Source organism: Colletotrichum truncatum (genome assembly GCF_014235925.2).
Source record: "Colletotrichum truncatum strain CMES1059 chromosome Unknown Contig_0001, whole genome shotgun sequence".
Taxonomy (NCBI): Eukaryota; Fungi; Ascomycota; class Sordariomycetes; order Glomerellales; family Glomerellaceae; genus Colletotrichum; species Colletotrichum truncatum.
In genome coordinates this window covers 8,909,832-8,924,815 of record NW_027222398.1, presented here as the reverse complement: position 1 = coordinate 8,924,815, position 14,984 = coordinate 8,909,832, and the positions used below count along the sequence as shown (strand labels likewise).

At 54.2% G+C, this 14,984-nt stretch overlaps 5 protein-coding genes across 5 annotated transcripts; 3 read left to right on the top strand and 2 right to left on the bottom strand.

Moving 5' to 3' along the window:
- Positions 1-16: 16 nt before the first annotated feature.
- CTRU02_202464 (Quinidine resistance protein 2-like protein 3) lies at positions 17-1,687 on the top strand (the record flags this gene model as incomplete). The annotated part of the gene is made up of 1 exon (XM_036719879.1): positions 17-1,687. The coding sequence occupies one exon, from the start codon at positions 17-19 to the stop codon at positions 1,685-1,687; it is 1,671 nt and encodes a 556-aa protein (XP_036588581.1).
- Positions 1,688-3,621: 1,934 nt separating this feature from the next.
- CTRU02_202463 (uncharacterized protein) lies at positions 3,622-4,285 on the bottom strand (the record flags this gene model as incomplete). Its single annotated transcript, XM_036719878.1, has 3 exons — positions 3,622-3,694; positions 3,746-4,098; positions 4,160-4,285. 3 exons carry the CDS (start codon positions 4,283-4,285, stop codon positions 3,622-3,624), a joined length of 552 nt encoding a protein of 183 aa, XP_036588580.1.
- Positions 4,286-5,551: 1,266 nt separating this feature from the next.
- CTRU02_202462 (AP-1 complex subunit beta) lies at positions 5,552-7,851 on the top strand (the record flags this gene model as incomplete). The annotated part of the gene is made up of 4 exons (XM_070204043.1): positions 5,552-5,812; positions 5,850-5,924; positions 5,980-6,344; positions 6,396-7,851. 4 exons carry the CDS (start codon positions 5,552-5,554, stop codon positions 7,849-7,851), a joined length of 2,157 nt encoding a protein of 718 aa, XP_070062625.1.
- Positions 7,852-12,465: 4,614 nt separating this feature from the next.
- CTRU02_202461 (uncharacterized protein) lies at positions 12,466-13,331 on the top strand (the record flags this gene model as incomplete). Its single annotated transcript, XM_036719876.1, has 2 exons — positions 12,466-13,123; positions 13,177-13,331. 2 exons carry the CDS (start codon positions 12,466-12,468, stop codon positions 13,329-13,331), a joined length of 813 nt encoding a protein of 270 aa, XP_036588578.1.
- A 669-nt stretch (positions 13,332-14,000) lies between these two features.
- CTRU02_202460 (Proteasome maturation factor UMP1) lies at positions 14,001-14,527 on the bottom strand (the record flags this gene model as incomplete). Its single annotated transcript, XM_036719875.1, has 2 exons — positions 14,001-14,438; positions 14,522-14,527. 2 exons carry the CDS (start codon positions 14,525-14,527, stop codon positions 14,001-14,003), a joined length of 444 nt encoding a protein of 147 aa, XP_036588577.1.
- Between the last annotated feature and the right edge of the window lie 457 nt (positions 14,528-14,984).

Genomic DNA, 14,984 nt, shown 5'->3' with positions numbered 1-14,984 from the left:
GTCCCCCCTGGTAAGCATGGGACAAGATGAAGTTCCTCACAGAGTGCTGGAAGAGGACCGTCCTACCTCACCTTCAACCACCAGCTCCGTCGAGTCACCAGTAATACACGCCTCACCAATACCACAAACCCATCCTATCAACGAGAAACAAGATGACGCCGTCTCTTCGTCTGTCGAGCCCTCGACAACTCAACCGCCACAAGATCCCGAGAACCTAACCCGCCAACCAAGCGGCCCAGCCTACAGCGTCTTCTCGCCATCCACAAAACGCTGGGTCACCCTCATGGCCTCCGTCGCCTGCTTCGTGCCCCCCATGTCCGCCAACATCTACTACCCTGTCTTGGCCCCCATCGCCGACGACCTTCACGTCACCGTCGCGCTGGTCAACCTGACGGTGACATCTTACATGGTCTTACAGGCCATATCGCCCACGATATTCGGCGACTTTGGCGACATGGCCGGCCGACGCCCAGCATTCCTCGTCGCCTTCGTAATCTACCTGTTCGCCAACATAGGTCTCGCGCTGCAGCGGAACTACGCCGCGCTCCTCGTGCTACGCATGCTTCAGAGCGGCGGCAGCAGCGGCGCCATCGCGCTCGGCTTCGCCATGGTCGCCGACATCTCCATGAGCTCCGAGCGCGGCAAGTACATGGGCCTCGTTGGCGCCGGCATCAATGTGGGCCCGACTATCGGCCCCGTTCTCGGCGGCGTGCTGACGCAGTACTTTGGCTGGGCTTCCATCTTCTGGTTCTGCGTTGTGCTCATCGGGCTCTGGCTCGTGCCGTTCGCACTCTTCATCCCCGAGACGTGCCGGAACGTCGTGGGCAACGGGTCTATCCCGGCGCAGGCCTGGAACCGGCCTGTTCTGGACCTGGTCCGCCAACGTCGTACGGCCGCGGGTAAAACCTCTGGGGACGACGAAGGGCTTTCGAGGAGTGACTCGGTCCCGGGCCAACCGAAGAGGAAGCTACGGTTCCCGAATCCGCTTCGCGCCGTCAAGATCATCTTTGAAAAGGAGATGGCGGTGATCCTCCTGTACAACTCGCTGCTTTACGTCGCGTTCATCGATGTGGCAGCTACGCTCGGCACCCTTTTCCGAGAGATCTACGGCTTCAACGACCTTCAACTGGGGCTCTGCTACCTCCCCTACGGCGCGGGGTGCTGCATCGCGAGTCTGGGCCAGGGATACGTGCTCGACTGGAATTACCGCCGCATAGCCCGGAAGATAGGTTTCACCATCGACCGCCGCCGGGGCGACGACTTGAGCAAGTTCCCCATCGAGAAGGCCCGTCTGCAGCCGGTGTATCCTGCGGTTGCCGTCGGCCTCGTGACGCTGGTGGCGTACGGCTGGGTGCTGCACGTCGAGACAAGCGTCGCGGCGCCGCTGGTGCTGCAGTGCATCATCGGCATCACCATCACGGGTTCGTTCAGCGTCATGAACACCCTGATCGTGGACCTGTATCCAGAGGCCCCGGCAACGGCCACGGCGGCCAATAATCTCATCCGGTGTACCATGGGGGCCGTGGGAACGGCTGTTATCGAGTACATGATCCAAGGCATGGGCAGGGGGTGGTGCTTCACGTTCATCGCGGCCTTGTGCGCGGTGCTCAGTCCGATGTTGTTTTGGATTGTGAAGAAGGGCCCCAGCTGGAGGAATGAGAGGCGGCTAAGAGAGGAGCCTTCGTGATGGTTGGGTAACATGGACTATGTCAGAGGCGTTTGGCGCAGCAACGTTGGGTAGAGTGATAGTGTCATTGAGAATGGTGACTCGCCAGCAGTTTTGACTTTTGTTATGTCTGTCATTGGACCGTCCCCTTTCCCCCCTCCAATGGCTCGGTTCAGCTTGTGAAGTGTCCTACATGACATTGGGCTTGTGATGGTGAAGCTGTCGCTCCCTTTCCCCCCACCTTCAGAGTCGATAGCAGCAGCTCCCCTCACTTCTGAAATGCGGGTCACAAATGGATGTTTTCTGTCAGCGATCGAGAGCGCAACATTGGTGCCCTTCTTCCTGACAGCACCGTCTTTTCGATTACTGTTTCTTCCTGCCAAGGTCTAGGTAGTCTCAGCCTCTGCTGGTTCAGGCACCAGTAACCACTGAGAATCAAGAAAGGGGTTGATTAGGCGAAATGAGATGCAGGTCATTGAGGCTGTTGGTTGCCATCCATCGCGATTCTCCCGACTGGGAAGTTAAACGCTTCTGGTTAGAGTGTGTAAATGGCTCGGGCCTGCAGTGGGTTGCAATGCTGTTTTTAGTGAGACTTCTGCTTTTCCAGAGACAAGGGAGGAAGAGTCGGCCGTCCAGCCCTACCTCCGAGCACAAGGCATCAAGGCGACCGACCACCGATGTGAGCCATCCCCCCCCCCCCCCCCCCCGAGGTTGAAGACGCAAGAATGAATCTCAAAGACACTTGCACCGCTATCCGCCGCAACCTTTTTTCAAAACATGGCTTACAGTGTATCTAGCATTGAGTTTGTAGTATCCGCCGCTTGCGTGTTGTGAACCCCTGAGGCTGGAATTCCAGGGAGAGAAGTTTGGCAGGCACAGGCACAGCTATACACATGAGACGTCTTCTCCCAATCTAATCTGGCTGCCCTGTTTTACCACAAGCACTTAACCACCTCCCGGCTCCGCATTTGTCGCGATATCTGGATATAGCTAGAAAGAGGAGAGAACACGTTCGGGACCCAGCCGCTGACAGCACAAACAAACAAACTCGCGCTTGGCATCGCTGGAACCCGCACAGGGCGGGTAACACAATCAAGATCGAAGCTTCCAAGGATTAAGAGTAAGCTTATGGTGCTGTGGTACCAGGCATCATAGGCACATGTAGCCCCTTGACTAAAGCATCTGTATAATCAGGCCAGCCTTGTGAGATCAAGATATATAAATCTTCCCGCCCCCACGAGAACAGATGGGCTACTGTCACGGTAATATTATGAACTATTGCATTTGAACCCGATTGTGGCTAAACCAGAGAACACCTGCCCAATGTCGACGATGGTGAGATAGCCTGATATCTATGTAGACAGCAGACTAATGTTGTTAGTAGACTGATATCAGTAACCTTATCACTGAAATAGGGGCAATTCACGAGGCCTCGACAAACAACATATTACATGACCCGTTATCACTCCTCAACTCTCTGGGGGACGAACTAGATGCTATTGAGTCTGAGACAGTAGTTGAGGAAATGCACACTACGGCCGACGCCTACCACAAAACACAATCCTCGTACAGCCCAGAGCCTTTTACAGGCAGTCCCAATGGGACACACCCAGTTACCCCATTACGCCTTGATCGTCCCTGGGAATGGCAACATGAAAGCAATCAGCCTATCACAACTCCTGCCACATGTATAGGCATAGGCGTCGAACAGCCTCAGAGTACAATTGAGCGATGGCTTGTAGCTCCTATGAAAGACGAGCCATTCCACCATATAGGGAAAGTGGCACCGCTCAGGTATGGGCTGGTTGCGCCACAATTGGACATCAACAATACGACAGCAACAATGGCGACGGCCGGAAGCGGGAAAGACGAGTCAAAAGCTGTAGGGTAAATGACTAGACGTTAATTGAACCCTAAATCTAAAGATGCAGAGCTTGAGATTGTATTGGCAATGTCTATAACGCGGGCACCGAAGACTCCAGTGGCTCTCTCCGAACCTCCCAAGCCAGCCAGTCTGATCGCGTTGTCCTGAATCTGCGTTAGTATGGTCGTGAATCAAACATTGGTGGCATTACTTACGGTAGCAATCCCATTGAGTTAACCTTCCAAACAGCCAAAGCCAGCGCGACAAATTGCATAGCGACGTAAGCCGCCTTGACCTGAAGCATCTGTCCCTTGTTCGTTTCCGACTCAAATCTCTCAAACGCCTGGTTGACCGCCGTAAGACCGACAAGGGGGTTCTTGAAAGCCATGATGACCATCATGATACTAAAGATCTGGAGCGAGTTGCCAGACATGTACATCATAATGGCTGTCATGGGCAGGTTCTTGACGGGCGCGAGCGCCACTTCCCAAGCCTTCTTGACCTTCAATGTGTCCATCTCCTCGGGCGACTGTTGCTTGCGCGGTTGAATCTTTTGGTCCTTCTGTTTCTATATGTGCATGTTAGCGAAACAGAAAACTTGGAATGAGATAAGAGAGATCCCCCAATACCTTAGAGCTAGAGGCCTGCGACGGGAAGCCTGGAGGGTCAGAAACACCTGGGACCTTTGACTTGGCAGGCGGGGGGGACTGCAAGTCCGCAACCCATCGTGGAACGGAGCCGTTGACCAAAGCCATTGCGAAATGTAGATATCGGTATCGGTGTTGGTTGATGGGGTCGTTTGACTTAACGGTCGTGAACACGGATGCGGGCGGTTAGAACGCAGAGCTTCACTTCAGAGGCGTGGATGATGACAGACGCAGTCGTTGTACCAAGGTCCCCACAAAAAAGGTCGGCTAAACTCAGGCACAGACACCCAGACGGGTTTGTCGTTCGTCGACAGCGGCTGACATGAGCGTTTGGCTCGCTTAGTCCTTATCGGTTGACCGATAAGCCAGAATCGGGGCGCGCTGCACTGCGACTGGTACCGGGGGGCGCGTTGCACTCCACTGCGGAACGGCGGGAGCTTGGGACCCAACGCCTGACTTTCCCCTTAAACATCTGGAAACGAAAACGGGCCGTCCGCGAAAACCGAACCGACGACGTCGTTTTGCAAAGGTCACCGTTATATCCAGACCACCAGCGAACACCCACCGAATCCACGCTGGTGCGCGCGCGCAAGACCATCGACCGAAAGGAGTTGGCCGACATCCAGCTTGAACGACGGACGCATATCTAACAAACCCTTCGATTGGTCGCCGCAACGAAAACCCCCCGGTCCCAAGGACGCATGTGACATCCCTCAGCACTTTCTGCACCCCTCTCCCGCCATCCAAGACAATTTGAGTCCAGGAAAGCTGCGGCCTCCCACCAACTATTACGACCATCTTACCAATTGGGTGGCTTGACCCTAGGCCTGGGGGAGCAAGCAAGTCGACAATACCTGCGTTCTTCGTACAGCTGGGCGTGAGGGGTCTGTGGTGTTATCGCCCACTACCAAGCGATCGAAGCCCACCAGCAAAGCTTGTTGGAGGTCCGTCCGTAGGGGAAAACCTGTCTGAGATTCCCACTCCATACTACCACACCGGCCGCCGCCAGACCTCATACAAGAGAACGCCGCCACCATGTCGGGCGCTCAAGGTGGAGGAGACTCCAAGTTGTTTGCCAGGGTAAGCTCTGGCCTCTCTTATGTCCTGCATTCTGCTTGTCAAGCACCGCGCCATCGAGTGCCATTCATCGTGATACACCTGCATATATTGTATTCGAACCCCTGTCTTCACCTCCAAGAGTCTCTTCTTTTGGGCCTCGGGCGCCTACATTACCTACCCATCGTTCCCAGCTCCAACCTCCTGTACCCCGTGGCCTGAGCTGTTCTGCCGAAGCTCTCGCCAACACACACCGCAATATCGAATCTGTCCCCAAGCACCGGTTTTCGTTGAACTATTGCACATGCGCCGCCCATCATGTTTATGGCCTATGTGCCCCCGCCGGCTTATTTACCAAAACAACTAACAACCTCCAAGGGCAAGGTAGCCGAGCTCCGGCTCGAGCTTAACAGCGGCGGCAAGAAAGACAAGAACAATGCGAGCAAGAAGATCGCCCTCAAGAAGATTGTCGCGAACATGACCATGAGCAACAATGATATGGTTGCACTGTTTCCCGACATCATCGGCTGCATGCATATCCAGAGTTTGGAAATCAAGAAGATGTATGGCGAAGCACTCGCGCGTGGATAGGACTGCCATTGACGATCTGTCTAGGTGCTTTTTGTTCCTTGTCAACTACGCCAGAATGCGACCTGAAATAGCAGTCCAGGCGATCCCAGTGTTGGAACAGGTGAGCGCAAGCCGATAGCGTTATGTGGAGGGGCAGTTTGACTAACGGCGTCCAGGACATGGAAGACCACAACCCCCTTGTCAGAGCGCTTGCCCTGCGAACCATGTCTTATATCCACGTCCGCGAGTTCGTCGAAGCGACCGTTCCTCTGGTCAAGCACATGTTGAAAGATGCAGACCCATACGTCAGGAAGACGGCGGCTTTTTGCGTTGCGAAGCTCTATGACCATGACCGGCGCATGGTTGAGGGGTCCGATCTGATTGACAGGCTAAACACGCTGCTCAGGGACGACAACCCTACCGTAGTTGCCAGTGCTCTGGCGGGTCTGATGGATATTTGGGAACGAAGCGATGCCATCAAGCTCACCATCGACTACAGCAATGCCTCCAAGATGGTCGCTATTCTGCCTGACTGCTCTGAGTAGGTGCCCTGAAGATGGTGTTGAAGTCGGCTGCTGACATGAGATTTCAGATGGGGTCAGACGTACATCCTCGAGGCGCTCATGTCATACGTACCTCAGGAGGGGGGAGAGGCCCTGCTTCTCGCTGAGCGCATATCGCCGCGCCTGTCGCATTCAAACTCGGCGGTCGTGCTTACTTGCATCCGAGTTATTTTGTATCTGATGAATTACATCGCAGACCAGAGACAGATCGCAGCACTCTGCAAAAAGCTGTCGCCGCCCTTGGTCACTCTTCTCGCAAAGGGACCCGAAGTGCAGTATCTCGCTTTGAGAAACGCCCTGTTGATCCTGCAGCGCCGACCGGAAGTACTGCGCAACGACATCCGCGTCTTCTTCTGCAAGTACAACGATCCCATCTATGTCAAAGTCACCAAGCTGGAGCTCATTTTCATGCTGGCGAACGAGAACAACATCGACGAGGTCTTGATCGAACTTAGAGAGTACGCGACCGAGATCGATGTGCACTTTGTGCGGAAAGCTGTGCGAGCGATAGGCAAGCTCGCCATCAAGATCGAACCGGCAGCGCGGCAGTGTATCAACCTGCTTCTCGAGCTAGTTGCGACCAAGGTCACGTATATTGTGCAGGAGGCCACGGTTGTGATCAGGAACATTTTCCGGAAGTACCCCAACCAGTATGAGTCCATCATCGGCACTCTTTGCGAGCACCTTGACTCTTTGGACGAGCCAGAGGCGAAGGCCGCCATGGTGTGGGTCATTGGCCAATATGCCGACAGAATAGAGAACAGCGAAGCGCTCCTCGAGGACTTTTTGTACTCCTTTGCGGAGGAGCCGGTAGAGGTTCAGCTGGCGCTGCTTACTGCGACGGTCAAGTTGTTCATCCAGAGACCGACCAAGGGTCAAGAGCTGGTGCCGAGAGTGCTCAAGTGGGCTACGGAAGAGACGGACAACCCCGATCTCCGAGACCGCGCGTACATGTACTGGCGGTTGCTGTCTACGGACATGAATGCGGCCAAGAAGGTCGTCATGGGCGAGAAGCCGGCTATCACGGCCGAGTCTGAGCGTTTGGACCCGGCGACTCTGGAGGAGATGTGCCTCAACGTCGGAACATTGGCTACAGTGTACCTCAAGCCGGTACAGACGGTGTTCCGATCGGCAAGGCCGAGAAAGCTCCTCGACTCGCCGGCGTTGCAGAAGCACCTTCTCCCAACCTCGATCGAGAACCAGAAGAGTCTCAGCATGTTGGGCATGGGCGGACAGGCACAGGACATGAACTTGCACAACCAGCACATCAACCCAGCCAACGGCAACCTCGCGCAGGCCGTCAGCGACGCGGACGCCTACTTCTCCAGCATCGGACCCCAGCAGATGGCGGCGATGAGGATCGACCAGGGAGACTCTTTTGGAGACACATCGGGCTACGAGACGGGGTACGTTGTCAACCAACATGCGCCGCAGCAGGTTGTGCAGCCCGCGCAGGGGAACAATGGGGATCTGCTTGTGCTGTAAGAGTAGGGTAGGATATTGAGAGAGCGTAATGCGGGAGTTTGCTGTAGACTACATGATATCCTCACTTGTCGACGATAATTGCAGATGACTTTTGTTGACTATTCTAAAGTACCTATGACGATCCGGGGGCTATGTTCACGTTACGGTCTGACAAAGTGAGAAGCATGGCTGTCGTCCACTTGACTTTCAGGGTTCTCCATATTTCAACTTGACCCTACAAACCCTATTGTAGAGTTCTATCCCGCAGGTTAGCGCGTGGTTGTTGAAAGCAGTAACCAGACAAAGAAGTGCAGGTAACACGTTTTCGAGCTGGGCACGAGACATATGTTTTCCCACCACCTCCTTACTTTGTAAAGCCAAGGTGGCGGCGGGCGGGATGGACTAACACGGGAGGTCTAAAAGCCCAGATTCCCTCGCCCAGATCTTTAGGGGGGAGGGAAAACGGCAGATCAGACAGAGAGAGAAAAGGAAAAAAAAAAGTGGCGGGCCAAAAGCTGAAGGAAGGACCGGTCTCGTGGGTTTGACACACTTTGACAGATTGAGACGCTGCCTTCTCCCTCCCCTCGTGCTCCCCTCCCCCTCCAAGAAAACATGACCGGGCCGTGGATGGATGGTGTGCTAGGCTTGGCAGCTCTCGGCGGGCTTGAGGGCCTCGCAATCAGGTGGGGACGTGGGGAAATGGTTCACCAATCTTTCCCCTCCACCACCCCCTCCTCCCCGCGATTTCCCTCCAGCGCACATGGGAAGCACCACACCGAGACGAGGCCGTGTGTAGCGTTAATCTTTACTTTAAATTTTTCACTGTTTTGGTAATGGTCTGGGGTAATGCTTTGGCACACGACGGATAGTACACTAAGAGAGATTCTGGTATGTGGAGCTTTCGTCCCGCTGATAAGGGATGTTCGATGATGGCATCGGGGGAATGGAGACCCGTTGTTTTCTTCTCGGTGTGCACCTCGCCTTTACTGTTCTTCGTATGAGGCCAATGGGGGGGGGGGGGGGGGGTTTAAGTCTACGTTAGGATTCATAACGAATTCGGAATTGGAGTGATGGATCAAATGAGAAGTAGACGCGATTAGGTGTGCCGGAGAAGGAATTGTTGCGAAATCCCCCCTCCATCTTCCGTACCTCGATTAAGGCAGGTCAGTGACAGTGACAGCGAGTTGACAGGCGACTGGTAGGCACTGGAGAACGGAAGGGCAGGGGGAACTCGGGCACTCTTCCCGCTGGAACCGTGAGATTGATAGATTGATGAAGCTAGTTCAGCGGGCAACGCCGCAGGGCTGCAGGGCACATGGAGGAGGCTGGCTGCGTTCGGTCTCTGGAGAGAGATTCCGTGGCCTCTGCTGTTTTTGCCCTCGCTTCACTGGTTCCTTCAAACGATGAGCCGAACGAACAGGAAGGGGTGCAACTGTCACCTCCAGGGTGCTTTGGCCACGCAGCAAAGCTCCCGCTCGTCGTTTGCTTCTATTTCGAGAGTTCAGATTTTGTCAGGAACATGAGGACTGAGCGTGTAATATGCCTCCCCGAGCTTCGCAGGCTAAAGCACCCCCAGAGCCTCCGTGCCTGTTGCAGCTGCTCTGCAATGACGACAGTGACGATGCGTGGTTGTTACTACGTACTACTCCGTAGAGTTGGGTTTTGTTGTTCCTGGTCTTGGGTCCAAGATCTGGGACCGTCTTACAGTTGTCCCATGTTCAGAAACAGACTGACGCGGTACTGGCGTTAGGTTATGGTCAGGAGAGAGAAAAAAAAAGAGAGACACAGAGCGGTGACGCCCTTTCTCCCCGGATCCTCGTGGTTTTACCGAAAGAATTCCTCTTATTAGTAGTATTATTATTTTTCGTATCATTTTTATTTTATTTTATCTTTTTTTCCCACACGCGTATGGGGTTGACTGAAACAACTGATGGCTGTTCCCACGTTGATGGCATTGATTCGGGGAGGGCCACTGGATTATGAGATGCCCAGATACGGGCGTCCAGGGACAGTAAGCTGGATGTTCCCTGAAAGCCAAGAGGTGGAAAGAGATGCATACTACGTACGTACTCACGGACTGGAGACCAAATACGTACCTCCGGGTTGAGTGAATGAGGTGCCGTGCTGAGGCAATTATGTACCTTAACTTAGATTCTAATGTGCCTGGGGAAAGAGGCTCCAGGTTGGCATTGACACTCTGCGCTTGCCCCGACCCTGCCGTTTTGCTTTGCCCTTGCGCTTCGTGCCGTGTTTGCCATTGGACTTTATTTGTTACTACCCTGATCCAATCTTTCTCACCAGACAGTCAGCCAGTCAGTCAGTCGACTATCTTTCTTGCATGCGTAGTGCATCATACAGTGTGTGTGCCAATGGACAATTGTGTCATGCCCTTCGTCGTGGCGCGCCTACTTGGAGCGGTGATGGCTGGGGCTACCCGGTAGTGCTCCCGGCCAAGGCCATTGTTTGGTAGTGCTCCGTCGTAGATACTGGGGCCAGACCAGACATAGCGTGCTCTACCCCTCCTTGTCAACTCCTTTGCCAGGGCGCTAGCCTAGACCGAGTCCATCGAGGCAAATAGAAGCGAAATACAGTGTGATTAACTTGCCTTTGGGCCCTATGGCTTGAGCAAAATGCAAAGTCCAGTATCGGGTCGTCTCCTCTTCGGCTGCAGCACTAGGTCCTATGTACGTTGTGGAAGCATCCGATCCGATGGGGAACAAGGGGGGACAAGAAGAAGAATAAAATAAAAAAAAAAAAGGACGGGGAATGGCCTGGAGAAGGAGGGGAAGGAATGGATGGAATGGAGATGGGAATGGAGAGACGGGGACGTGGACGGGGGAGGAGCTGCTGATGCACTGCACTTACCCTGGACTTGGGGCCGGGTGGGTGGATCAATTCTCTACCCTTCGTGCCTTCCTGCCTTCCCAAGCCAGCGATCCCCTCTCCCGCGCGTCTTGTGTGGTGTTCCTCTTCAGAAGCAAGGCGAAAGGAAGAAGCCAAACAGCTGTGCCAATTCTGCGCTGTCGCATTCTCTTTCCTTACACAGCGGAATACTTTGTAACAAGTATCGCGGCTATACCCTGGACCCTGCGCCTGCAACAGGACCCTTCGAGAGAAGAGGAAATAGAAGGAGGGAAAAAAGAAAAAAAAAGAAAAGACAAGAGAACAAACACATTCCCTCTCAGGTAGTAGAGAAGACCAACAAGTAGAAGAAGAAGAAGAAAACGTTGTCATTCAATTGAATATACTCCGCGTATTCAGCCAGAAGTACACTGGCATACCTAAACACCGACATGGGCATTGTTCTACTGCACTTCTCGCCAGCCTCGTTTTCTTAGCACCCAAGCAGCCGTCAGCCCCCTTTGACGTGGGCTCCTTTCGCTGTCTCATACACATATAGGCCTGTCCACTCGTCTTGCGCCGCTACAGAAAAGGTCACCACATCAGAGACTAAATTTGTTGAAGGAAGGATCACGCAAAGTTGAAGAAGAAGAGAAAAAAAAAAGAAAGAAAGAGAAATAAGAATTGGAGACACGAAATCCCGTGATTCCGAGCCTGCTGCTGCTCGCACAACATCCTCAGTCCTTGACTGGCAAGTGATTCGCCGCTTCGCTGCCGGATTCCGCCGTTGTCGCCGCCGCCGCTGGTGCCCTGTCCCGCCTACCATCTGCCTGTAACCTGCATAGTAGCCTATGACGGCCTGAGAAGACGAAACAGGCTGCACGACTCGACCGCTATAAACCGTGATCCGATCTGTCCGGGAATTCAACGGGAAGAGACAAGCTTTACTACTTCATCCTTACAACATCATTCTGTCTCGCATGCTCCCTTACCACCCTCTTGAAAACGTGAAAGCAGGGTTATAAAAGTAGGATAAGAAACAAAAAAAAAAGGGAAGAAAAAAAGGTACGCCGCGCATATTGGAAGGAGAAACACAGCAGTACTACCACACAGACACACTGGCGCACACACGCACTTGTACTAGTTCTTGTCACTTTGCGCCCCCTCCCGTTATTGAATCTTCAACCACATTACCACCAACCGTAAATATTCAGCATTATAACTAACAGAAACATCAGAGGGCGAATTCAGAATAATATAAACGTGATAGAAAAACAAAAGACCCTATTCATCGTTGAGTTGGTTACTCTCGAGTATTCCCGTTTCTCGTCATCAGCGTACCTACCACCGCCGCCCGGGGCGCTCGTGCAGCTGCCCGACCCAGCAAAACGGGCTTATTACCGAACCGCCCACCCACCCAGCAAACAGCGCCCAGCCCAGTCAACCTCTCCAATTCGACCCCCATAACCTTCCTTTTTCCCACTTGGTTGGATCGGGTCTACCTGCCTTCCATCGCAACCCCCCAATCCTGGCAACTACCAACGCCCACTGGTCGTGCCTTCTTGACCGTCTCACCCGACGACGACTTTCCCAATTCCCTTTTACCCAGGAAAGAAAGACCTGTCCAAAACGATCTCTGACTTTTCGCGTCTGCCGCATGCATTAAACAATTGCATCGGCGTTCTCTAACAAATTGCCGTCACGGGTCATCGCACCATCCGCCGCTACTCCTCCTAGCCGATTTGTTCCATCCCGCAAAGGAGAGACTCCATCCTTTCGCCATCGCCATCCGCAATGGCCGACACCACCAAACCATCCGACACCAACATGAGCGGCGGTCAACCAGTACCCAAGGATGGCGACGCATCCTTGGCCGAGCACAAAGATGCCGTTCCCATGACGAACCTTCCCCAGACCTCTTCTACCGATACCGATACCGCCGCAGACACAACAGCAAAGGCCCCATCATCAGACAAGGGGTCCAGTGCCGTCGCCCCGACACTCCCAGAAATACCCACCACCGAAGAGTTAACGAGCGATGGCATTGCCAATGCAGTCGAGCCAACGACCAAGGGCAAGGAGAAGCAATCCCCATCGCAACCCGCCGCTTCAAGCCAAGACGACACCTTGGCAATTGGTCCCTCAGTCGATGACGTGCAGTCCATCACCGTCTCACCAAGCGACGGTCCCGTGTGCAATATCACCCTACTTTTGACGACAGGAGCGAGGCATCCGTACAAGCTTGACGAGAAGTACCTGACAAAGAGGAACGTCAACGTTCCTGGGTTGACGGAAGCCGGAAAGAAGGACCCATTCAGCATCAGCGTCTACACGCTAAAGGAGTTGATACTGCGGGAGTGGCGTGAAGAGTGGGATCAAAAACCGGCCAGCCCCAGCAGCATACGGTTGATTCATTTCGGAAAGTTGTTGGACGACAAGGACCAGCTTAAGCGTAGGCATTCCCGTTGCACTTACCCAGGTTACCCCCTTACTAACGGCTGGCAGAGTACCACTTCAGCGCCGAGACGGCAAACGTTGTTCACATGACAGTCCGGCCTGCCGATATTGTCGAGGAAGAAGAGCCCAAGGGAGGCAACAAATCGGCATCGGGCGGCAGCCGCTCCAGAGAGGGCGGCGGCGGATGCTGTGTAATCTTATAGTCGTGCCGCCAAAATCCGGCTTTCGTTTTTTCATGTTTTCTCGGCATCCTCTACACCCCCTAAAATCCATTCCTTATCCACGGGAAGAATGACGTGCATGGGAAGGAGGCAGGAGGGCAGGATATGACATGCACTGCCTTGGCCTCTGGTGCCCGACACAGAGACACAAAGGTCAAGGGGGCCTGGCCGGGGTTATGGGCTCGATACTGATATTACATGCATTTTCAGATGTGACCATCATAGGCCGGCTGGTCTGGTGAGGCTTTCGGACTGGGTGTTTTAAGGCTCCTTTTTTCCCTTTCTTTTTTTTTCTCCATCTCTTCTTCATGTTTTTTTTGTGTCTCTGCGGCACGCACCCCAACATCCCATCGAGCGTATTACAAAGAGCGAAGACGATACGGGGAATTAGGAGTCTTTTGGCGTATCATAGCTGTGTATTTTTTGTTATTCTGTTTGCTCTCTTCACGCCCACTTCATGGGTGATTTGTCCATAGGATAGTAGAACGCATTATTTGTTCCCTGTTCCCTGGGCCCTAGCAAATCCTCTATGGTCTTGGGTTTCTCCCAGCCGCCTTGTTCCAAAGGTCATTTGCGCATGTCGTAGTGTTACAATTCCAAATCATCCTCTTCTTGTTCATCCCGTCCTCTCCTCAGGACATGCTAAATGCCTTAAATCTTGAGCTTCCTCTCCATCTCGTCGTGCATGCCGACGATGCCCACACTCTCCTCGCCGGTGAAGACGTCCTCCCAGCTGATGCTGGTGTCCTTGCCGCGGAGGATCTCCTCGTGGACGCTGGCCTGGTGGCCACCGAGGGCGGCGGGCCGCCACTCGCCGTTCTGGGTGATCTTGAGCTCCATCTGGCGACGGATGGGCTCGGAAACGCCAAAGGTGCGGCGGAGAGTCTCCATGCGCATGTTCTCCTGCGTGGCCTCCCAGTTCTTGAGGCGGGCCTCGAGGGGGTGTGCGCTCGCGGGAACGTTGTTCTTCGCGTCAAGGACCGTCTGGCCTACGCCTGCGCGGAGGGTATCGTGGACTCCGGGGGCCGAGGGGGCGGCGGCTCCGGCGGCGAAGGTTGTGGGTTGGTTTGCGGCGGGGACGATTCGCATCTGGAAGGGGGGGGGTTAGGATTCCATTTTAGTTTCTTCTTGTGCTGGTGATGTGTGACGAGTGATGAGGTGTAGTTACTCACCGACATCTTGAAAGATTTGTGTGTGGTTTTTTGTTTTGAGTGGGTATTATGGTATGGCAGTTGGGAGTCGTTGACGTTGGTTGATGAGGCTGGACGACGACGATGATGAGGATACTGGGAGCTTGCGCGCTACGGTGATGTGCCTGGAGCTCTCCAGCGGTTGCGTTGCTTCCCTGGTTCGGATTGCTGCTTAGATAATGTGGTCACGTGGTTTCCAGGCTGAAGTGCGCAGGCGCGGCAGGAGGGAGCAGCAATCCTCGTACCCCTGTCGGTCCTGGTCCGTTCGTTCCCCGGCCGCTGCGGAGCGTCGAGGTACCCGTAGTGGGGAGGGGGGGGGGGTCGATGACGGATGAGCTTCTGGCCGAGATCGCAGCCCGCTGGCTCGCTCCATTACGTTACCGAAAAAGAAAAAGTCCGGGGAAAGCTGGGCTCTAGGATGAGTTTGGAATGCGATGTGCGAAAG